Consider the following 25,568-nt stretch of genomic DNA (forward strand, 5'->3'; position numbering starts at 1 on the left):
GGGCTAGTCCATCTAACCAGCATATCTTTGGACTGTGGGAGGAAACTGGAGCACCTGGTGGAAGTTCTCTCAGACACGAGAGCTTGTAAACCCTGCAAAGACAGTCACCCAAGGCTGGAATCAAATTCAGGTCCCTGGCGCTGAGAAGCAGCCACACTAATTACTGAACCATTGTGCCGCCCTCCCCTTAATCCTTAATCCTGTTTGCCAAAGACCTTTCCTGGCCATTTTTAGCAGTCCTAATTCCTTTTTTGAATTCTTTCCTGCTGTCTTTGTATCCTTCAAGGACTCTGTCTGTCTTCAGTTTCCTAAATCTTGCCTGCCTTTCTTTTTGATTAAGCTCTCGATTTCTCTTGTCATCCGAAGTCCTGAATTTTGCCATCCTTATCCCTCGTTTTCTCAAGAACATGCTGGTCCTGAACTCTGAACAGGAAGTAACCCCAAGATTACAGGTGGTCATGCTTTTCAACTTCCTACCTCATCTCTCTTCCTGCATATATTGTCAGTACCAATATGGGCCACAACCTCTGGCTGCTGCAGTTGGAACTGCCTGTGTCTGCCAGGATATCCTGAGAGATCCTGGATTCCTGGTGCTGCTGCCATCTTCAAAAGGCCACTACGTAATTGGACACGCCCTGTCAGATATGAGCTGCGCAACACAGTTCCTAATACTTGCCTTGGACATAGTAGATAAAGGGAAAATTGGCACACCACTTTTCAGGCAGTGTTCTGAAGCTCCTGCTGGATGAGCTGATGCCGGTGTGGACTTCTCCTATCCCAGGACCAGCAGTGGAGGCTGCATCATATTTTGTAAATGACATTAGTTTTGCTTGTTGTCTGTATAGAGTTTTGCAAGGAACCCACAAACCCACCAACACACTAAAACAGCAGCTAATGAACTTGAAACACTCTATACAGACAACAAGCAAAACTTATGTCATTTACAAAATACCGTGCAAGAATTGTGACAAACAGGCAGAAAACTAGCCACCAGGATACATGAACACCAACTAGCCACAAAAAGATATGACCATCTCTCATTAGTATCCTCACATACGGACGAGGAAGGAGACCACTTTGACTGGGACAACACGTCCATACTAGGAGAAGCCAAACAAAGACACGAACGAGAATTGCTACAATCATAGAGTTCCATTGGAATGCCATCAACAAACACATCGAGTTAGACCCCCATCTGCCATCCCCTGAGAAAAGAAACAGGAAGTGACTTCACTACAGGAAATGACATCACCAACCCAAAGAAGCCCAAACATATAAATAGAAAGCAGGAATTTTCAGCATTGCTTCGCCTGAAGCTGTTACCTAGTAGGGTAATGAAACGTCTGGAAATGAACCTTCCAGCTCAGCAAGCAAACCTACATCTAAAACCATCATCTAATACCTCCTGCCCACTCTATCCCTGCTTTTGTACTCATCTCCAACCTCTATCAATTTTACAATTTGCCAACAACATATTCCCTTGCTTGCTCTCTCAGATACCAGCCCTTGACATCACTAACCCTGCATGCTGTCAGCGATGCCTACTCTCATGGGACACCACCTAACCTGCACAAAAAGAAACAACAATGTCACCTATTTTCATCTCCAGTAATACTTGCCTGTCGTTCATTCCTGGAAGAAAACAGCCTATAATAGGGTAGCGTGGGATGCTATCTGTCTATCAGCTGCTCAGCCTTTTGAGGAGGGAATCCTGATTTTGACTAGCCTGAGCAGGCCCTGGACTGGTTTTGGCGGTTGCCTTTATTAGCTGTGCTGGGAACTCTGAGTGATGGCTATTCCCTTGTCTCGAATGAGGCTTGCTCATAACTATTATAACTTCCTGGCTTTGTGTTTGGTGTTAAACAGCATGGCAGCGCAACAGTTACTTAAGACTGTATCTGTCTGAGAGGTCAAAGCACAAAAATGCAAGGCAATGGAAAGCAGGGGTTGCACTGGCATTCAGTAGGCTTTGAGTGAATGACAGTTATCACAGCGAGCAAAGAGCCAGGAGATGCAGCCTCACTCAGCTGATGAGCTGAGTGTATTACCCTGAGCTCACTGTGTCCTTGTTGCAGCATTATATTGATAGTTGCCAATGTAGCCAAGGTGCAATATTGAAACTGCAGAAGCATCCGGTGGATCAGAGACGTGCCACATAGATCATAAGAAATAGGAACAGGAGTAGGCCATTTGGCACCTCAAGTCTGCTCAGCCATGCAATAGGATTATGGCTGATCAGTTTTGTGCCCTTTCCCTGTAACGCTGATTCACCAACTGATCAAGAATTTATAGCTCAGCCCTAAATATCTTTCCTCTCAGCAGCCGGTGGCAAGGAGTTCCCAAGGCATTCAGCCCTCCGAAGAAATTCCTCCTTATCTCCGTCTGAAATTGGCTTCTCTTTATTATGAGACAATGCCCTCCAGACTGTCCCATGGGAAGCATCCTCTCAACACTTATCCTGTCAAGCCCCTTAAGAATCCTATATGTTTTGATGAGATCACCTCTCGTTTTTCTGAACTCCAATGAGTACAGTCCCAACCTGTTTAATCTGTGCTAATAAAATAATCTTTCCTCACCAGGGATCCTCCTAGTGAACCTTCTCTGAACTACCTCAAATTAAATGATAGATTTCCTTTAAATAACTGCTCACTCTACTGCAGCTGATGTTCTCACCAGCACCTTATACAGTTGCAGTAATGCTTCCCTATTCTTGTATTCCAACCCCCTTGAATTAAGGACCAGCATTCCGTTAGCCTTCCTGATTACCTACTGCACCCTGTGTGCTAGCTTTGAGTTTCATGCATAAGTATTCCCAAGTCAAGTCCCTTTTTGTGTTGCAGCTTTTGGGAGTTTCTGTCCATTTAAGTAATTCTCTGTTCTTTTGTTCTCCCTTACAAAATGAGCAACTTTACATTTTCCCACATTTTACTCTATTTGCCAACTTTTTGCCCACTTACTTTAGCCAAATGATACCTCTCTGTGAACTGTTTGTATCCCCCTCACAACTTGCCTTTCCACCTATTTTAATATGGTCAATTTTGACGACAGTACACACTTACTGCCTCCCAGTCTTTACAATATATATTAAACGGTTATGGTCTCATCACTGATCCTGTGGAACCCCACTGGTCACGGGACCTGCCAACCTGAAAAATAACCCCTTATCCCCACTTGCTGTTTCCTACCCATCAGCTAATTCTCTGTCCATTCCAATACACAACCTCTAATAACCTTTGGTCAGGTACCTTGTCGAACACCTGCTATGGATTGTTCCATTTCTTCTCAAGCAAAATATTAAAAAATTGCAAGTACATTAAAATATGAAATGAAAAGAAAGGAGTATTTGAGATTTGGAAAGGGGATTTGGATGTGAACATAGGAGATAAGTTTGCAGATTACACCAAAATTGATGGTGTTGTGGACAATGAAGGAGATTATTTCAGAGTACAACGAGATCTTGATCAGATGGTCCAATGGATCGAGGAGTGACAGATGGAGTTCAATTTTAATAAATGTGGGGTGCTGTATTTTGGAAAGACAAATCAGGGTAGGACTTATACATTTAATGGCAAGGTCCTGGGGAGTGTTGAACAAAGAGACCTTGGAGTATAGCTTCATAGCTCCTTGAAAGTGGAGTCTCAGGTAGATAGGATAGTGATGAAGGTATTTGGTATGCTTTCCTTTATTGGTCAGAGCATTAAGTATGGGATTTGGGAGGTCATGTTGTGACTGTACAGGACATTGGTTAGACCACAAATGGAATATTGTGTGCAGTTGTGATCTCCTTCATATTGGAAAGAATTTGTGAAACTTGAAAGGGTTCAGAAAAAGTTTACAAGGATGTTGCCAGGATTGGAGGATTTGAGCTATAGGGAAAGACTGAGTAGGCTGTTTTTCTTGGATTGGTAAAAACAATGACTGCAGATGCTGGAAACCAGATTCTGGATGAGTGGTGCTGGGAGAGAACAGCAGTTCAGGCAGCATCCGAGAAGCAGTAAAATCGACGTTTCAGGCAAAAGCCCTTCATCAGGAATAAAGGCAGAGAGCCTGAAGGGTGGAGAGATAAGCTAGAGGAGGGTGGGGAGGAAGTAGCATAGAGTACAATAGGTGAGTGGGGGAGGGGATGAAGGTGATAGGTCAGGGAGGAGAGGGTGGAGTGGGTAGGTGGAAAAGGAGATAAGCAGGTAGGACAAGTCATGGGGACAGTGCTGAACTGGAAGTTTGGAACTGGGGTGAGGTGGGGGAAGGGGAAATGAGGAAACTGTTGCAGTCCACATTGATGCCCTGGGGTTCAAGTGTTCCGAGGCAGAAGATGAGGCATTCTTCCTCCAGGCGTCTGGTGGTGAGGGAGCAGCGGTGAAGGAGGCCCAGGACCTCCATGTCCTCAGCAGATTGGGAGGGGGAGTTGCAATGTTGGGCCACAGGGCAGTGCGGTTGGGCCACAGTGCGGGTGTCTCTGAGATGTTTCCTAAAGCACTCTGCGAGGAGGCATCCAGTCTCCCCAATGTAGAGGAGACCGCATCGGGAGTAACAGATACAATAAATGATATTGGTGGATATGCAGGTAAAACTTTGGATGTGGAAGGCTCCTTTAGGGCCTTGGATGGAGGTGAGAGAGGAGGTGTGGGCGCAGGTTTTGCAATTCCTGCGGTGGCAGGGGAAGGTGCCAGGACGGGAGGGTGGGTTGTAGGGGGGCGTGGACCTGACCAGGTAGTCACGGAGGGAACAGTCTTTGCGGAAGGCGGAAAGGGGTGGGGAGGGAAATATATCCCTGTTGGTGGAAATGTCGGTGGATGATTTGGTTTATGCAAAGGTTGGTAGGGTGGAAGGTGAGCATCAGGGATGTTCTGTCTTTGTTACGGTTGGAGGGGTGGGGTCTGAGGGTGGAGGTGTGGGATGTGGACAAGATGCATTGGAGGGCATCTTTAACCACGTGGGAAGGGAAATTGCGGTCTCTAAAAAAGGAGGCCATCTGGTGTGTTCTATGGTGGAACCGCTCCTCCTGGGAGCAGATACGGTGGAGGCGGAGGAATTGGGAATACGGGATGGCATTTTTGCAAGAGGTAGGGTGGGAAGAGGTGTAATCCAGGTAGCTGTGGGAGTCGGTGGGTTTGTAGAAGATGTCAGTGTCAAGTCGGTCGTCACTGATGGAGATGGAGAGGTCCAGGAAGGGGAGGGAGGTGTCAGAGATGGTCCAGGTAAATTTAAGGTCAGGGTGGAATGTGTTGGTGAAGTTGATGAATTGTTCAACCTCCTCGCAGGAGCACGAGGTGGCACCAATGCAGTCATCAATGTAGCGGAGGAATTTGTGGGGAGTGGTGCCGGTGTAATTACGGAAGATCGACTGTTCTACGTAGCCAACGAAGAGACAGGCATAGCTGGGGCCCATACGTGTGCCCATGGCTACCCCTTTGGTCTGGAGGAAGTGGGAGGATTTGAAGGAGAAATTGTTAAGGGTGAGGAGCAGTTTGGCCAAACAAATGAGAGTATCAGTGGAAGGGTACTGTTGGGGACGTCGGGAGAGGAAAAAACGGAGGGCTTGGAGGCCCTGGTCGTGACGGATGGAGGTGTAGAGGGATTGGATATCCATGGTGAAGATAAGGCATTGGGGGCTGGGGAAACGGAAGTCTTGGAGGAGGTGGAGGACGTGGGTGGTGTCTCGAACATATATGGGGAGTTCCTGGACTAGGGGGGATAGGACAGTGTCGAGGTAGGTAGAGATGAGTTCAGTGGGGCAGGAGCATGCTGAGACAATGGGTCAGCCAGGGTGGTCAGGCTTGTGGATCTTGGGAAGGAGGTAGAACCGGGCAGTGCGGGGTTCCTGGACTATGAGGTTGGAAGTTGTGTGTGGGAGATCTCCTGGGGTGATGAGGTTCTGTATAGTCTGGGAGATGATGGTTTGGAATGTCGGAGGCTGAGGGGTGACCTGATAGATGTTTATAAAATCATGAGGGACGTAGATAGGATCAATAGACAAAGTCTTTTCCCTGGATGAGGAAGTTCAGAACAAGAGGGCATAGGTTTAGGGTGAGGGGGAAAGACTTATAACCTGGTGTTGTGTGATCTTTAACAATGATTTAGAATGATAAACACAGCCAAGCATGGCAAACAGCTGCACCTGTAGGTTCCCTTTCAAATTACACTATCTTGTTGTGGAACTGTATCATTGTTATTTTGTTGTTATTGGATCCCAATCCTGGAGCTCCCTCATTAATAGTTCTCTGATGTACCCTTGCACAGACTGCAAGAGCTGCAGATGGCTGCACAGCATCCTTTTGAGCATTATAGAGGTGCAACAAATGCTGGCCTCATCATAAATCTCATGAATGAATTCATATAAAATGCTTCAGTAACTGTATAACTGGAAGAAATGGCTTCCATTCATTTAGCTTCTGGACTGGAAGACTGAAACCTGAATTATGCCTGGTAAAAGTCTGGAAAATAGCCTGGCAAATGAATTTGAACAGCCACCAAATACTAGAAATTATTGACGTGCATTTAATAAACAAAATGGATAAGTATATGAAGGAGAAAGGGGCATAATGCAATTGCTAATAGGATTAGATAGAGGAGTGGAATGAGACTTTACATGGAATATAAATTCTAGCAAGCATCAAGCTGAATGGCCTATTTTTACTGTATGTTATGTACAGTTCAGTGCATCGTCAGATTAATAATCAGATCTAATCTAGTCAGTATCAACCTAAGAGATATTACTTTTAAATATGAGCAAGATCGTTGTATTTCTTACTGTGTTGTAGGCCTTGTCCTCTATTATTTGAGGAATATGTTTACATTGCACAGAGATTGAAGATGAATGTGTTTGTTGCAGTTTTCAATTAGCTGCAAGAGATATAGCAATGAGATAGTGTTATAGGTAGAACGTCTACGTAATCCAGAGAATGGCTGGCTCCAGTCGAGAATAAGAATATGACTGCTCTTCTGAAAAACATGTATCCTTCCTTTATAGAAATAAGTGAAAACATTCATGGAAACTTAACTTTTGGAGTTTGAGACCTTGAGTAAGTGAATATTTTTGGGAATACAGGCTTGTATTTAAAAATTATAGTTATTTGGACATCTGGGTTGAAAGGAATTGTGTTCAGCTCAAATTGTGATCTACCTGTTAATTACTGAAGTCAAAAGGTTAATGTGTGCTGGAAGCCATCTGTTTTTTCTGGAAATCAAATGACTTTAGAGAAGCAGATAAGTATGGTTTTCAAGATGAGGGGGGACTAGTTGCTGTAAGTACAAGGGGAATACAAACCTGAGCTTCTAGAGGACTCCTCTGCCCTATTTCTGTAACCCTCTCAATCTTTTCTGTTGTATAGGAAGGTTTAGCAGGATACAGGCAAAATGCTGACACATGGGATTAGATCCATGTATTCGGGTATCTGGTTGGTGCAGACGAGTTGGACTGAAGAGTCCGTTTCGATGCTGTTTAATTATAGGACTCTATTGCTCTCACCATTGAGTATAGGAATAAGAACATTGGTGAGGCCACCTTTTGGAGTACTGTGTACAGTTCTGGTCATCCTGCAATAGGAAGAATATTATTGAATTGGAGAGGGTTCAGAAAAGATTTACCTGGATGTTGCCAAACTGGAGGGTTTGACTTTTAAGGAGAGGCTAAATAGGCTGGGATATTTTTCACTGGAGTGTTGGATGTTGAGGGGTGACCTTATGGAGTTTATAAACTCATGAGGGGTATAGATAAGGTAAATAACAAAAGTCTTTCCCCAAGAGTAGGGAAGTTCAAAACTAGGGGATGTACTTTTAAGGTGAGAAGACAAAGGTTTAAAAGGGGCCTGAGGAACAACCTTTCACAAAGAGTGTGGTTCATATGCAGAATGAACTGCCAGAGGAAGTGGTAGATGCAAGTACAGTTACACTTAAAAGGCATTTAAACAGGTACATGATTAGGAAAGGTTTAGTGGGATATGGGCCAAATGCAGGCAAGTGGGACTAGTTTAGTTTAAGAAACTAGGTCAGTATGAACATGTTGGATCGAGGGGGTCTGTTTCCATGCTGTATGACTTTCTGACTGGGGGATTATGCTAACTAATGGTTGCTTTGAAATACTGCCTAATCTTTAATTTCTTCCAGATAGAATTCTGTGCCTAGAGAAGTCATTGAAGAAGTTGCAATGTTTCCTGAAGAATCTTTTGCACCCTTAGATGTCTCTGGGAATTGTATTTCCGAATGTTAACATTTATGTCACCTGGTCAAGCTGAAGTAGTTCACTATGACCATTTGTCAACAACTTGATTGGAATCAGAACTGGACATTTGTAATCAATCTCTAGCTGTTGCCAATTCAGCTTTGTTAACAGGAATTTTCTGTAGCCATAAGAAGTTACCACATTATTCTCCTTTGTTGCCAGATGCTTGATCCATGGGGTTGTTTTCTTTTCAGCCACTATCTCTGCAGTGACTTGCGTTTGTTGTGTGATTGCATCTGTGAGAAGGATTAGGTGAATATAGTTTTAATTCTGGATTATCGTTTAGATGTTAATCAGCAGTTGGTGCTTGCTTTAAGAATATGTTTATTCATAAACTAATTATTTTGTGTTCACTAAAGAAGACTGGCGTTTTAATAGTACTCAAAAGAAGCCATTGACCATTTTTGATAATTGAATCCACTCATTTACACTAATGGTGGAACTTGATTGCTCCTATCATGGTCGTAACAATGTAAAAGATCTCATTTGAAGGAGAGTGAGGAATTCTCATGTCATGATCAATATTCTCCCTTCAGACAAGAGACATTTGCTGGTTGTTCATCACATTGTTCACATGGGACTGACTGTACCAGTCTGAAATGTTTGTGATGTCTCATGCTTATGAATGGTGATGTACAAACGTGTGTTCTTTATAATTCACAGGTTAAAGCCTGTTTCTTTACCAGGTATGAAATCAGACATGGAAATGTGTTGCTGGAAAAGCGCAGCAGGTCAGGCAGCATCCAAGGAACAGGAGAATCGACGTTTCGGGCATTAGCCCTTCTTCAGGAAGAAGGGCTTATGCCCGAAACGTCGATTCTCCTGTTCCCTAGATGCTGCCTGACCTGCTGCGCTTTTCCAGCAACACATTTCAATCTCTGATCTCCAGCATCTGCAGACCTCACTTTCTCCTCAATGAAATCAGACATGTCAGAAGTACTTTCAGTGGGTGATTTGTGAATAAGATCTTGCAGCTAATTGTTTCCCAGCTTGCTTAAAATTCTGTCATGAACATTTTTCTGACTTCATAATCGTTAAAAATAAATAGAAACTTCAACAAATTTTGAATTAAACATTGACAACTGTCCACGAGTACAGTGTTGTGCTTTGAATATTGTACTTCCTTTTCATAGAATCTCAGCATAGAAAATGGCTTTAATAGAAACACAGGAAAAAGGAGTGGGAGTAGCTGTTTGGTCTCCTGAGCCTGCCTGCCTGTGCCTGCCTCCACCACACTCTCACTGGCAGAGCATTCCAGTTCCTAATAACTTACTGTGTGAAAAAGTTGTTCTTTTATATCACCAGTGTCTTTTGTTTTGGCAATTATCTTTAAATGTATGTATTTTTGTTTTTGATCCTTCCATCAATGGGAGCACTTTTTCTTTATTCATTCACCGGATGAGGGCATCACTGGCTAGGCCACTATTTATTGCCCATCGCTAATTGCCCATAGCACAGTTATGAGTCAACCACATTCCTGTGAGTCTGGAGTCACATGTAGGCCAGACCGGGTTGGGATGGCGGTTTCTCTCCCTGAAGGGCATTAGTGAACCAGATGGGGTTTTCCAACAATCTGCAATGGATTCATGGTCATTAGATATGGGGTGGCACGGTGGCTCAGTGGTTAGCACTGCTGCCTCGCAGCTCCAGGAAGCCAGGTTCAATTCCAACTTTGGGGGACTGTCTGTGTGGAGTTTGCACATTCTCCCCGTGTCTGCGTGGGTTTCTTCTGGATGCTCCGGCTTCCTCCCATAATCCAAGTATGAGGATAAAATATAAACTGGTGACATTTATGGGCAAGTGCATGACAAAGCAGAAATCTTCACATGGCTCTTTATCAATGTGTGGACATTTCTTCAAAAGCAAGATGACTTATGCTGTGAGTGATGTCATTACGTAGTTTTTTTGTACATCATTTATGCAGAAACCAGTAAACAGGAAATTAATTCAAGGTTTTTGGAGAATTAGACATCTGATGCTATCAATTTTATAATTATGGGTTGCTGTCAATACTGCAAGAAAATATCTAAATTGATGTGTTTAGGCATTGAAACTTTTTGAATCCCATATTGAGTGTTTTTATTTTCAGTAATAAAAAGTCTTCTGTAAATTGAATTTCTCAATTATGCCAAACTATTATTTTTATGTGACAAAATGTTTTATCAGAAGTACATTACTTAATGCAAACTTTTGCATTTGTTTTTCTCTAGTTTTGTAGCAAAAATGACTTTGGCCTAATTGGAGTAGACTGTATCCATTTACTTGTACCATTTTCTAATATTTTACAGAGCCAAAGACAGCATGTACCATTCTCTGACTTATGCCACAATATTGGAAATGCAAGCTATGATGACCTTTGAACCTGAAGATATTACTGTTGCAGGGAACACAATGAAAGATGCCCAGATAATCTGCCAAAAGCAAGTTGTCTTTCTTTTTAATTTTAGGAATATTAGTTGTTATTTATGAAAATGTAGGAGAAAATAAAATTGATTTAATTGAATGCTTGTGATTATTTTGACTCCAAATACCAAAATAGAGGATTCACATTTATTAGTTTGTTTCATAGTCAAGATAGATATAGCAAAGGAGAACTTTTAAATCATTTTAATGAAAATTATACATGTATATTTATAAATCTTTGTGGATAAAATGTGTTTTGTAGAAGTTGTAAAATGGCATTACAGTAAAAAAAAAATCCAGTTGTATTACAGAGCAGTGCAGACTAAGGCTCCAGCTGTGGAAACAATAGTCTCAGGAGCAGAGGGAAGCTATATTATCTTTGGGTGAAGTTGACATGAGGGTTACATGGTGGATTTGCACTTCAGCTGGAGCCATTCTCTCAAATCCTATTTCCTTGCCTTTGATGCATCGTGTTAATAGTGCTTCTATGTCAAATATGGGAATGTGAGGACTGGAGAGTCAGAGTTGAGTGTTTTCCAGTGCCACATTTTATCCACCCTATGTCAAATATGACAGGTTTTCTTTTAAATTATATTTTATTATCTGTGCCTCAACAACAATTTATGATAAACCATCCATGTTATAATAACATTGAGTACATAATTACATCTTCCAACCTCCATTGTATTTTCTAATCATTTTCAGCCTAGTGAAATCTAGTTTTCTCCTAGGGATGCATTGCACCACTGTCCACTTCCAGCATAGGCCTTGGAATAAACTAACCTGAGAAGGTCACTCCCTCTAGCATACACTGTGACCACAACAAGAAACTTTAACTCCACATTCCAATGTTCCACTGGAATTATGCTATTTACCAAATCTGGACCATATATATCCATTCAGTAAATTTGCATATCACTGAACAAAGATTATCATGTTAAGCAATAAGAGAGTCCGAACACTAATATTGTTTAATAAACCAAGCACTCAAATTGCATGAGAGTCAATAAAATAGTTTGGAGTTGTAACAGTGAGTTCCTGTTTTTGACTGACTGCTGTGACATCCTTGTAGGAACAGTAGAGGTGAAAGTGTCCTGCCTACACAACTGATATGAGGACTACAATAGCAGTGCATCTGGGTGGACAGGAGATAGAGCAGAGATTATGGAGGAGCAATGCTGTGCATGGTATCCTATGGCAACTTGGAGCTGGACTGCTGTGTGCTTCTTAGTGGGACTGGAGGCTGCCTGGCAGGCCAGGTGATGCATTCAGCATCTTTATTTGCATCATTATCAGCATTCTCCTGTACTTCCACCCAATTTATATCATAATTGAAGTATCTTATTGCAGAATTCATCTTGGACCTCATCCTACACCGAGCTAGTGCAAAGTTTATCCTCTTCCCCTGGCCTGGCTGCAAATGTATCCTTCGAAGCTATTGCATTGGCAGTATCTGAGCTGGTGGCTATGAGTATCCGGTCAAATGAGAAGGCCACTTTGATTGCAAAGGTGTTGCTGTTCCTCTTCCATAATGTGCTGTGGCTGGGAAGGCAACATTTCTTCGTTAACTAAGTGTAGGAAATCAATAAGGGAAAGGTTGAGATGAGAGAAAACAGGGAAAACAAGATGTTCATAGTCTCCCTATTAGCAGTTTGCAAATCAATGGCAGATAACAGGGTGAAGGTGAACTAGAAGTTGGGAAAGGGCTTATGGCAGGTTTATAGCCATTGTCCCTTCTAAAGGAAGGATTGTTAAATTTGAGAAGGTGCAAAAAAGACTTACAAGCATGTTGCAGGCCTGGTGGGTTTGAATAACAAGGAGAGGCTGAATAGACTGGGGTGTTTTTCCTTGGATCATCTGAGGCTGAGGATGATCTTTATAAAATGATGAGTGGCATGAATAGGGTGCATAGCCAACATGTTTTCCCTAGGATGGTCCAAAACTACAGAGCATATGTTTAAGATAAGGGATAGACCAGAGGGCTAATGTTTTCACTGAGGGTGGTGCATATGCAAAATGAGCTGCCAGAGGAATTGGTAACGATGGGTAAAATTACAACATTTAAAAGGCATCTAGGTAAGTATATGAACAGGATGATCTCGAGGGATATAGGCCTAATGCTGGTAAATGGGACTAGGTCAGATTGGGATGTCCGGTTGATGCGGAAGAATTGGACCAAAGGTCCTGTTTCTGTTGTTTGACTATTCCCAAAGTATCCTTAATGTTGTCCATGATACTAGGCGTCATTGCAATATTGGGAGATTGGGCTGGTTTTTGGAGCCTACAAGACTAAATATATGGCTAGCAGACGACTAAGGTGAGAGCACAGGTTTCTGTTTCTAGCTTCCTATTTAGAGATTAACTTAGTGTTCTGTTTGTGGCAAATCAGGGCTAACACCCTCCCATGGCGGGTTTTCATTTGTAGTAGGAGGAGAAAGTGAGGACTGCAGATGCTGGAGATCAGAGCTGAAAATGTGTTGCTGGAAAAGCGCAGTAGGTTAGGCAGCAAAAAAAGGAACAGGAGAATCGACGTTTCGGGCATAAGCGTTAAAAAACCCTACAATTTCATATTACCTTCATAATAAAATTGGTGCATGAGAACCTCATGACAGCTTGAATAGCTCAAGATGAGCAAGAGAGCCTGTTGTGCAGTGGGATCGGGGACATAGATGCATGGAACGGGCTTCCAGCTGTTCAGGACATGATAATTGAATGATTGAAGAGGGAAGGATCTAGCATTGAATATGGTCCGGGCAGTGAGAACAGTCAGTCAGTGTAAGAAATTGAGGAGCTTAAAATGCCCCACATATGGGTCAATCTCACGGTGTTGGTTGACAGAGTTCTTAACAGGGCTTTGTGTTGACCTCCATTTCAGCAATTCCTGTTGAGTGTGAGATGTGGGGGAATGTCCTTTGCAGTACATAGAAGGTTGGAACAGTTGAGACATAAGCATTAGTATTTGCCAATATGTGCTAAACATCAAGGGTTTAGCTTCCGACTAAACTAATCTCAACAGAAAATGATATACCACATGAATAAGGTGAAATCATTGTAAGTTGAAATATTTACAAGTGAAATTTAAATTTGAAAACTATTAAGACGGGCTTTACACTGCTCACTGAGTTTTATATTATTGGTAATAGAGATGGAGAAGAAAGTTGTGTTTGTGATGAATCATGTGGGAACTGACAAAAAGAGTGGAAGTGGTGCCCACATCCTGCTTGCCATCAAGACCATGATTAAAATTCCACTGAATATATTAGATATTAGGCCTGACTACCAGATATGATGCAGAATATGTGCTAAGGGTGTAGTGCATCGATCTGCATAAGAGGTTTAAGGAATGATGGATATGAAATAGCATATGAAAATACATTTCTTAATCTCAACTACCCAAGTGAGATTAGTTGCCCTGTGGCACTGTTCTGAACAGAAATTGACCTCCCCGTCCACCTGCTCCTAGTCTCCTCTGTGGGTTATCTTTGGAGGGCCTCCTGGCCCCTGCAGAGCCATATAACACCATTTTTCCTGCTAGTTAATTTATAACTTAGCTGATTCAAATCTCTGCTTTGCTTTTCCATTTTCTTTCTATGGTATTGGCTCAGTGGTTAGCACTGCTGCCTTAGCACTAGGGACCCCGGGTTCAATTCCAGCCTCGGGCGACTGTGTGGAGTTTGCACTCTGTCCCCGTGTCTGTGTGGGTTTCCTTCAGGTGCTCCCATTTCCTCCCACAATCCAAAGCTGTTCAGGTGAATTGGCCATGCTAAATTGCCCATAGTGTTAGATGCACTACTTAGGGATAAATGTAGGGGAATGGGTCTGGATGGGTTACTCTTTGGAGGTTTGGTGTGGATAGTTGGGCCGAATAGCCTGTTTCCACACTGTAGGGAATCTAATCTAATCTATTGCAATGAAAACTTCCAGTAATTCATTGCAACTTCTCTTTGAGAAGAATGTACTGCCTTTAAGAGCACCTGATGCCATCAGCAAGCGCTACTTGGCTCTCTGCCAAGTGTGAAGGCAGTCAGCATGACTAATGTTTCAGCCAATAATCATGAAGATAAGGTAGCAGCATCAGATTTCCTTTCTAGTTACCTCAGAAATGGTGTCGGCTGGTTATGAATGGTGACCTCTGTTCTCAAATAATGGTGCAATTCAATTTTTAGCCCATAAACCTGCTATGTCCACAATCTGATTTAAAAATACTTCACTGAAAGAAGATTTGTTTTAACCCTTTCAAATGTCAGACAGCACAGCTGTTGTACCAGAATAATGACTGAAACCTTTTCGTTCAGTGTGTTCTTTGATTGTTAAATATATTCATCGGTCGTATCTTTTTTTTCCAGTCTGAGCTATAGTCCACACTGAAATTAATTTTTAATTTTTAATTTTTAAAAGATCTATTATCAGCATATCATAAATAACAGTTCAAACTCTTAGTGTTCACCTATTAAATTGCAAGAGTATAACTCAAAAAAAATTAATGTATCAGGATCAAGATGCAACGTTAAGTTCTTCAACAAGCACATCGCTCGAACTTCAGGTGGTATGGCAGAAATAACTAAGGTCAATAAATTAAGCAAACAAATAATTGCAATATGTCAGATTGAGTATAGATATACTGTTGTGTAATTGTAAAAGTATAGTGGACTGTCACTTTAAGGGCCTGTCACCTGCTGTAATTGTGGCATCCTTGTCCATTTTGGGCAGGAAACTTTGCTGTCAAATCTTGCTTCTTTTAGAGCAAACACCTCTATAATAAAGCTGCTGCTATTTAAAGCTTTGCCCTCTTGAACATATACTTTTTTTGCTTGCTTTTGATGCTTAGTTCTATGGGCTTGGTGAAAATGTTATCATAGCACAAACTTGTATTTTCAGCATAAACAGAGTATGAAAAGAACATTGTCACCTTCCTTGTCATATCCATAGGGTAATAACCTGGCTTTGTTTTTCTTTTTTAGGTTTCGGAAAAAGACGACTGTTACAAACTCAATCAACAGTTTAATGAATAGGCATGCTGCAGAAAAGTTTACTGAAGGTTAGTATAATGTATTATAATTTCCCTCCACTAGTTCTGAAAACATGCCTTTAATGCCACTTTTAAAAACTTATAACTGATGATACATGATAGATTTTTGTAAATCTTCCCTTGCTCATATCTGCTGATCTTGTCTGACATAAAACCCACCCATTATTAATGAGTGAGTCTGAATGGTGAATACTGCAGGCTGTCAGTTTTTGTATGGCTATAGCAACTCAAGGTGCTGCTTTTACTGACTTGAACTTGGAACACCCAAATCCTTCCAGGTCACCAAATTTTCCTTATTCCAAGTATAATTATTATTAAAATGGTGCAATATCTACTCGACTTCCTAAGCTATCAAGGAATTTAAATATTTTGGTTTTGTAAGGTTTTTGAAAGTAAAGTTTCCTCTTGTTAAACAGCAAATAACTCATGTCTAAATTATTGCAGTGTTCTATTGAACCTTTTCTTTTGACTTGTCTCATTTTACTTGGAGAAAGTGAGGACTGCAGATGCTGGAGATCAGAGCTGAAAAATGTGTTGCTGGAAAAGCGCAGCAGGTCAGGCAGCATCCAAGGAGCAGGAGAATCGCCGTTTCGGGCATAAGCCCTTATGCTCGAAACGGCGATTCTCCTGCTCCTTGGATGCTGCCTGACCTGCTGCGCTTTTCCAGCAACACATTTTTCAGCTCATTTTACTTGGTGTCACCACAATGCTGGTTGATCACCCTTCATTCTTTTCTCATGTCAGTTCTAATCGTGCTGTGTTTGAGTCTTTCCTCTTAAGATTAGAGCCCATGGATTTGGGAGTAGTGCATTAACATGGTGGAGGTTTGGTTAACTAATACAAGAGTTAAGATAAAGGAGACATTCTCAGGATGACATTGTGTAACTAGTGGAGTGACATAACGATCAATGCTCAGACCACTATTATTTACAATATATTTTGCTCACTTGGATGACAAGTGAATGTACTATTGTTATTGTCTGTTAAATAGATTGGAAAGCAAGTAGTAAGGATGACCTGGAGTGTCTGAGGGATTTAGGAGAAGTAAAGGGCAAAAAACCTGACAAGTGTAATATAATGTGGGAAAATATGAGTTTACGTAGTTTGGCAGGAAGAATAGAAGAGTTGAATATTATTTAAATGGGGGAGTAGCACAGAAAGCTGCAGCTCAGAGGGGTTGGGGTTCTGAGTGCATAGGGCACAAAACAGTTATCATCCAAGTAAGAGGGAAGAAAGAGGACTGTGATACAGTGTATCTCTGGAATTTTTGACAGCCCTCTGCAGTAAAAACTCAGTTGTTAAGTATATTCAAGCTGAGATCAACAGATTTTTAATAGATATAGGTTATGGGGATAAGGGAGAAAAATTGTTGTTAAAAAAAATTGCTAGTGGAATGTTCAATAGAACACTGCAATAATTTACCCATCTCTAGCTGCCCTTGAACCAAATGGCTTGTTAGGCCATTTTAGAGGGCATTTGAGAATCAACCACATTACTGTAGATCTGGAGTCACATGTAGGTTGGACCAAGTGAGGATGGCAGATTTTCTTCCTTGAAGGCCATTAGTGAGCCAGATAGGTTTTTCCAACAATCACTAATAGTTTCATTAGTTATCAGTAGATCATTAGCTGAGTCTCTGGATTAATAAGGTAAAAACAATGACTGCAGATGCTGGAAACCAGATTCTGGATCAGTGGTGCTGGAAGAGCACAGCAATTCAGGCAGCATCCGAGGACAGGCAAAATCGACGTTTCGGGCAAAAGCCCATCAGGAATAAAGGCAGAGAGCCTGAAGCGTGGAGAGCTAAGCTAGAGGAGGGTGGGGGTGGGGAGAGAGTGGCATAGAGTACAATAGGTCAGTGGGGAAGGAGATGAAGGTGATAGGTCAGGGAGGAGAGGGTGGAGTGGATAGGTGGAAAAGGAGCTGGGCAGGTCGGACAAGTCCGGACAGGTCAGGGGATCGAGTTTCTGGAGGTTAGAAGCTAGGATGAGGTGGGGGAAGGGGAAATGAGGAAACTGTTGAAATCCACATTGATGCCCTGGGGTTGAAGTGTTCCGAGGCGGAAGATGAGGCATTCTTCCTCCAGGCGTCTGGTGGTGAGGGAGCGGCGGTGGAGGAGGCCCAGCACCTCCATATCCTCGGCAGAGTGGGAGGGGGAGTTGAAATGTTGAGCCACTGGGCGATTTGGTAGATTGGTGCGGGTGTCTCGGAGATGTTCCCTAAAGCGCTCTGCTAGGAAGCGCCCAGTCTCCCCAATGTAGAGGAGACCGCATCGGGAGCAACGGATAGAATAGATGATATTAGTGGATGTGCAGGTAAAACTTTGATGGATGTGGAAAGCTCCTTTGGGGCCTTGGATAGAGGTGAGGGAGGTGGTGTGGGCGCAGGTTTTACAGTTCCTGCGGTGGCAGGGGAAAGTGCCAGGATGGGAGGGTGGGTCGTAGGGGGGCGTGGACCTGACCAGGTAGTCACGGAGGGAACGGTCTTTGCGGAAGGCGGAGAGGGGTGGGGAGGGAAATATATCCCTGGTGGTGGGGTCTGTTTGGAGGTGGCGGAAATGTCGGCGGATGATTTGGTTTATGCGAAGGTTGGTAGGGTGGAAGGTGAGCACCAGGGGCGTTCTGTCCTTGTTGCGGTTGGAGGGGTTGGGTCTGAGGGCGGAGGTGCGGGATGTGGATGAGATGCGTTGGAGGGCATCTTTAACCACGTGGGAAGGGAAATTGCGGTCTCTAAAGAAGGAGGCCATCTGGTGTGTTCTATGGTGGAACCGCTCCTCCTGGGAGCAGATACGGTGGAGGCGGAGGAATTGGGAATACGGGATGGCATTTTTGCAAGAGGTAGGGTGGGAAGAGGTGTAATCCAGGTAGCTGTGGGAGTCGGTGGGTTTGTAGAAGATGTCAGTGTCAAGTCGGTCGTCACTGATGGAGATGGAGAGGTCCAGGAAGGGGAGGGAGGTGTCAGAGATGGTCCAGGTAAATTTAAGGTCAGGGTGGAATGTGTTGGTGAAGTTGATGAATTGCTCAACCTCCTCGCGGGAGCACGAGGTGGCGCCAATGCAGTCATCAATGTAGCGGAGGAAGAGGTGGGGAGTGGTGCCGGTGTAATTACGGAAGATCAACTGCTCTACGTAGCCAACAAAGAGACAGGCATAGCTGGGGCCCATACGTGTGCCCATGGCTACCCCTTTGGTCTGGAGGAAGTGGGAGGATTCAAAGGAGAAATTGTTAAGGGTGAGGACCAGTTCGGCCAAACGAATGAGAGTGTCGGTGGAGGGGTACTGTTGGGAACGTCTGGAGAGGAAAAAACGGAGGGCTTGGAGGCCCTGGTCATGGCGGATGGAGGTGTAGAGGGATTGGATATCCATGGTGAAGATGAGGTGTTGGGGGCCGGGGAAACGGAAGTCTTGGAGGAGGTGGAGGGCGTGGGTGGTGTCTCGAACGTATGTGGGGAGTTCCTGGACTAGGGGGGATAGGACAGTGTCGTGGTAGGTAGAGATGAGTTCAGTGGGGCAGGAGCATGCTGAGACAATGGGTCAGCCAGGGTGGTCAGGCTTGTGGATCTTGGGAAGGAGGTAGAACCGGGCAGTGCGGGGTTCCCGGACTATGAGGTTGGAAGCTGTGGGTGGGAGATCTCCTGAGGTGATGAGGTTCTGTATGGTCTGGGAGATGATGGTTTGGTGATGGGGGGTGGGGTCATGGTCAAGGGGGCGGTAGGAAGACGTGTCCTCGAGTTGGCGTTTGGCTTCAGCGATGTAGAGGTCAGTGCGCCAGACTACCACTGCGCCCCCTTTGTCCGCTGGCTTGATGGTGAGGTCAGGATTGGAGCAGAGGGATTGGAGGGCTGCGCGTTGTGAGGGTGAGAGGTTGGAGTGGGGGAGGGGGTTCGACAGGTTGAGGCGGTTAATGTCCCGGCGGCAGTTGGAAATGAAGAGGTCGAGGGCAGGTAATAGGCCAGCGCGGGGTGTCCAGGTGGATGCAGTGTGCTCTCTGGATTAATAGTCTAGTGATAATGCCACTAGGCCATCACGTTGAGTATCAGATCAGTTATGATGTGTTCCTACGTCTTGATGTCCAACCCTCCTCCACAGCACTAGCAAATCTCCACCAAGGATATTTGCCCTGGTCTTGTTTAGTTGTAGACCTGCCTATGCAAGTCCCACCTTCCCCAGAACTGATTTGGAGGTGCCGGTGATGGACTGGGATTACGATGTTAAAAATCAGACAACACCAGTTTATAGTCCAACAGGTTTATTTGGAAGCACTAGCTTTTACAGCGCTATTCTGAAAAAAGCCTGATGAAGGAGCAGCGCTCTGAAAGCTAGTGCTTCCAGATCAACCTGTTGGATTATAACCTGGTGTTGTGATTTTTAACTTTGTACTCCCCAGAACTGGTTCTGTTGCACAGAACATTGATGCTGTTCCACCTGCACCAGCTTTCTAGCCACATGATCAATCACTCCATTTTCCAAATCCTGTGCTCCCTCGTACATTCAACTAGGAAGAATCATGAAACTACTGCTTTAGACATTCTGCCTTTCAATCACCTACCTAACTCTCAGACATCTTATTTCAGGACCTTGTCATCATTTCTATTGACAATCCTTGTATCACAATCCTTGGTGGATTACTATACTCCTCAAGAATGCCTTGGAGCCACTCTAACATCCTTCACTTGGCACCAGGAAAGTAACACATTCCTGATGAAGGGCTTTTGCCCGAAATGTCGATTTTCCTGCTCCTCGGATGCTGCCTGATCTGCTGTGCTTTTCCAGCACCATTCTAATCTAAACTCTGGTTTCCAGCATCTGCAGTCCTTGTATTTACCTAAGTAACACATCATCTTGTTGTGAAGTTGACAGCTGCATCAGTGCCTGTCTGATAATCTGATTATGGAATCCTCTACTACTAACACCCCACAACTACCCCAACCACCACCAAACATAAAGTATGTATGTGAGCTGTCCATGGTGTCAGCAACAAGGGTGTACTTATGCGTGTGCTTTCCTGAGGAACCGTCACTCTCGCCAGTATCCAAACTGGGTTACTAATTGGTAAGACTCAGGTGGGGGGGGGGGTGGGAAGAGCTTTTGCACTTGGTTCTGTTAGACTGCCTGGCAGTCCCTCATTCTCTCACTGTTTGTATGCCTCTAGTCTGCTTCGTGATCACTTCCCTAAAAATGCAAAATAGTGATTTTAGCTGGTGCACAAGTTCTGAAACCTAGAGCTCAAACTTGTGCAGCCTGTGACACAATTTGTTGCAGGTGTTTTCCTCTGGAACAAATGGTGTGTCTATGATTTCCCTTTCATGTATACACACAGAATTTCATAATGAATTACATCTTTTATTATACTGATCCACACTGGGAAGTGTGAAGTTTCAGATCAACTAAACTCAACTTTAACATCTTACCCATGAAGTCATTACTGTCAGTTTTTTTTTGCTTTGAACTCTTTTAAAAGAATTTCAAGTCAGTGAGTGCCAATTCTTAAATATTTGGGTTTGTTTTATCAGAATTTATTAAATGAGCCTTGACTAATGTCTGAATATATTAATATGCCTGTTATTAAGGATTGAGCACTCTTTAAGATATGCTAAGGATGGTGTTTTATTGCAGTATTTTGATAACAATAGCTTATTTGCAATGTTTGATCTGCACACAGAGGAGATGCATGCTGAGGTCTGCTACGCTGAGTGTTTGTTACAGAGGGCTGCTCTCACTTTCTTACAGGTAACAGTATTTGGTCTGGGAAAGGGGAATGAAAAATTGCAACTGCGACAAGCAAATCATCTCGGGTTAACTTTGAAGTTATGACTTTCAGTTGAAAGCAATTTTGTTTTCTTTACTGAGCCATTCTCGACAATTAAACTGACATTTAAAGTATTTCTCAATTTAGAGCACAACTGATTATACAAAATGAAGGGTAAGGAAATATAATTTGGGCTAGCAGGTTTGTGTGCTTCAGAACGCTGTGTAAGCTTGCGTGCTGAACAACTATTCCAGTAGTGATGCAAAAAGAAGAGGAAGAAGCTGCAACAATTCCAGAAAAATTGAAATTCCTTTTCTGTCCCCAGTGATTATCAAATCTGCTACAAGTGGAGGTGTTAGCACAGAATGAGCTAACTAAACATTTAAACTCAGAGAATCATCAATCCCCTCCTCTTTAGATTCCATTTTAAAAATCCTTAAGAATAACCCAGTCATAGAATTGTACAGCACAGAAACTGATATTTCGGTCCAACCCATCTATGCTGACCAGATATCCTAACCCAATCTAGTCCCGTTGGCCTGCACTTGGCCCATATCCCTCTAAATCCTTCCTATTCATATACCCATCCAAATGCCTTTGAAATGTTGTAATTGTACCAGCCTACACCTTTTTCTCTGGCAGCTCATGCCATATATGCAACAACTTGTGTGTGAAAAAATTGCCCCTTAGATTCCTTTTAAATCTTTCCTCTCTCACCTTAAACCTCTGCCCTTCAGCTACTCTGGAGAAAAGATCTTGGCTATTTACTATATTTATGCCCCTCATGATTTTATGAACTTCTATAATATCACCCCTTGGCCTCCAACACTCCAGGGAAAATAGCCCCATCCTGTTCAGCCTCTCCCTATAGCTCAAATTCTCCAAACCTGACAGCATCCTTTTCTGAACCCTGTCAAGTTTCACAACATCCCCCCTTGTAGGAGGGAGACCAGAATTGCACACCGTATTCCATAAGTGGCTTAACCACTGTCCTGTACAGCCACAACATGACCTCCCAACACCTGTACTCAGTGCTCTGACCAATAAAGGAAAGCATATCACCTTCTTCGCTATCCTGTCTACCTGCGGCTCTACTTTAAAAGAATATGAACCTGCATTGCAAGGTCTCTTTATTCAGCAACACTCCCCAGGACCTTACCATTAAGTGTATAAGTACTGCCCTGATTTGCTTTTCCAAAATGCAGCACCTCACATTTATCTAAGGTAAACTCCATCTGCCACTCCTCCGCACACCGGCCCATCTGATCAAGATCTTGTACTCTGAGGTAACCTTCTTTGCTGTCCACTACACCACTAATTTTCGTGTCATCCACAAACTTATTAGCCATACCTGCAATATTCACATCCAAATCATTTATATTAATGTCAAAAAGCAGTGGACTCAGCACCAATTCTTGTGGCACACTGCTGGTCACAGGCTTCCAATCTGAAAAGCAACCATCCACCACCACCCTTTGTCTCCTACCTTTTGAGCCAGTTCTGTATCTAAGTGGCTAGTTCTCCCTGTGTTCCATGTGATCTAACCTTGCTAACCAATCTACCATGAGGAAGCTCGTCAAATGCCGTATTGAAGTCCATACAAATCATATCCACCGCCCTGCTCTCATTAATCCTCTTTGTTACTTTTTCAAAAAGCTCAATCATGTTCATGAGACATTATTCCTCACACACATAGCCATGTTGACTATCCATAATCAGTCCTTGCCTCAGGACCCCCTCCAACAATTTGCCCACCACCAATGACAGGCTCGCTGGTCTATAATTCCCTGGCTTTTCCTTGCGACCTTCCTTAAATAGTGGCACCACATTAGTCACCCTCCAGTCTTCGACACCTCATCTGTGGCTACTGATGATACAAATATCTCAGCAAAGGGCCCAGCAATCACTTCCCTAGCTTCCGACAAAGTTCTAGAATACCCATTAATAATCCACCTTTATGCGTTTTAAGACTTTGGAGGGAATCCTGAGAGACAGGATGTACATGTATTTGGAAAGGCAAGGATTGATTAGGATATTCAACATGGCTTTGTGCGTGGGAAATCATGTCTCATAAACTTGATTGAGGTTTTTGAAGAAGTAACAGAGGATTGATGAGGTCAGAGTAGTAAATGTGATCTGTATGGACTTCAGTAAGGCTTTCGACAAGGTTCCCCATGGGAGACTGATTAGCAAGGTTAGATCTCATGGAATACAGGGAGAACTAGCCATTTGGATACAGAACCGGCTCAAAGGTAGAAGACAGAGGGTGGTAGTGGAGGGTTGGTTTTCAGACTGGAGGCCTGTGATCAGTGGAGTGCCACAAGGATCGGTGCTGGGTCCTTTACTTTTTGTCATTTACATAAATGATTTGGATGCGAGCATAAGAGGTACAGTTAGTAAGTTTGCAGATGACACCAAAATTGGAGGTGTAGTGGACAGCAAAAAAGGTTACCTCAGATTACAACAGGATCTTGACCAGATGGGCCAATGGGCTGAGAAGTGGTAGATGGAGTTTAATTCAGATAAATGTGAGGAGCTGCATTTTGGGAAAGCAAATCTTAGCAGGACTTGTACACTTAATGGTAAGGTCCTAGGGAGTGTTGCTGAACAAAGAGACCTTGGAGTGCAGTTCATAGCTCCTTGAAATTGGAGTCGCAGGTAGATAGGATGGTGAAGAAGGCGTTTGGTAAGCTTTCTTTTATTGATCAGAGTATTGAGTACAGGAGTTGGGAGGTCATGTTGCGGCTGTACAGGACATTTGTTAGGCCATTGTTGGAATATTGCGGGCAATTCTGGTCTCCTTCCTATCGGAAAGATGTTATGAAATTGAAAGGGTTCAGAAAAGATTTACAAGGATGTTGCCAGGGTTGGAGGATTTGAGCTACAGGGAGAGGCTGAACAGGCTGGGGCTGTTTTCCCTGGAGCGTCAGAGGCTGAGGGGTGACCTTTATAGATGTTTACAAAATTATGAGGGGCATGGATAGGATAAATAGACTAAGTCTTTTCCCTGAAGTCAGGGAGTCCAGAACTAGAGGGCATAGGTTTAGGGTGAGAGGGGAAAGATATAAAAGAGACCTACGGGGCAACTCTTTCACGCAGTGGGTAGTGCATGTATGGAATGAGCTGCCAGAAGAAACAGTAGAGGCTGGTAAAATTGCAACATTTAAGAGGCATTTGGATGGGTATATGAATAGGGAGGGTTTGGAGGAAATGGGCCGGGTGCTGGCAGGTGGGACTAGATTGGGTTGGGATATCTGGTCAGCATGGACGGGTTGGACCGAAGGGTCTGTTTCCATGCTGTACATCTCTGTGACTCTAAGACGTCCAGCATCACCTCCTTTCTAATACATCCTGAAGTCTTTCCCAATGATAACATTCTTAGAAAAGAAAATATAGATTTAAACAAACATATTGTTAAGTTTTTTTTGTCAGAGACATGATTACTTCTGGAACTTACCCCAAGCTTCATTTCCCCTCCCTCCCTCCATTATGCCATTCCTTAAAATCCCTCTCTGAACAAGCATTTTGTCACCTATCCTAATTTCTCGATGTGGCTTTGTTTTAAATTTGCTTCAATAAGTTGTTGACAGAAGAGAAATTAGGCATAATGATGATATTAAGCTTTTCTTTAGGTCAATAACACCAGACTCTGCAGAATGGTAGGAAAAGTTGGAAATCATTCTTGAATGGTTAATAAACAGGTTCAAAGAACTGAACAGTTATTTATGCTCATACAAGACAAAAAATTCAATTCATCATCAAGGTTAGATCACATGGAATAAGAGAAGAACAAGCTATTTGGATACAGTACTGGATCAAAGGTAGAAGACAGAGTGCTGGTGGAGAGTTGTTTTTTCTGGAGGCCTGTGACCAGTGTCTTTGGAACTCTTCCTCAAAGTGGTACAAGTAAAATCTGAACAGTCTTAAGGCAGGGATAGATAGATAGATAGATTCTTGATAAAAAATAAAAGGCTGAAAGATAATTGGGGTAGACAGGAATGTGGAGTTGAGGTTAAAAATAAAATTAACCATGAGCTTATTAATTTGATTTATTATTGTCATATGTATGGTGATACAATGAAAAGTATTATTTTGTATGCTAACCAGACAAATCATAACTTACCTAAGTACATCAGGGTAACAGAACAGAATGTAGAGTGTTACAGCT

The 25,568-nt window shown here is 43.1% G+C and overlaps 1 protein-coding gene and 1 long non-coding RNA gene across 3 annotated transcripts in view; one reads left to right on the top strand and one right to left on the bottom strand.

Annotated features, from left to right (window-relative positions):
- LOC148149141 (uncharacterized) overlaps nucleotides 1-25,568 on the bottom strand; it is a 134,134-nt gene that overhangs the window by 34,179 nt on the left and 74,387 nt on the right. The window lies entirely within an intron of this gene.
- The window catches only part of ttc39a (tetratricopeptide repeat domain 39A), a 101,559-nt gene that overhangs the window by 23,797 nt on the left and 52,194 nt on the right, over nucleotides 1-25,568 (top strand). The window contains exons 3-5 of the mRNA XM_043699215.2: nucleotides 10,510-10,641; nucleotides 15,586-15,662; nucleotides 21,314-21,381. Coding sequence (XP_043555150.2) covers nucleotides 10,510-10,641; nucleotides 15,586-15,662; nucleotides 21,314-21,381 — 277 coding nt within the window. The remainder of the gene's footprint in view (nucleotides 1-10,509; nucleotides 10,642-15,585; nucleotides 15,663-21,313; nucleotides 21,382-25,568) is intronic.

This window comes from Chiloscyllium plagiosum, unplaced genomic scaffold (assembly GCF_037043375.1).
Source record: "Chiloscyllium plagiosum isolate Xiang-an unplaced genomic scaffold, Cpla_swu_hap1 HiC_scaffold_9, whole genome shotgun sequence".
Taxonomy (NCBI): Eukaryota; Metazoa; Chordata; class Chondrichthyes; order Orectolobiformes; family Hemiscylliidae; genus Chiloscyllium; species Chiloscyllium plagiosum.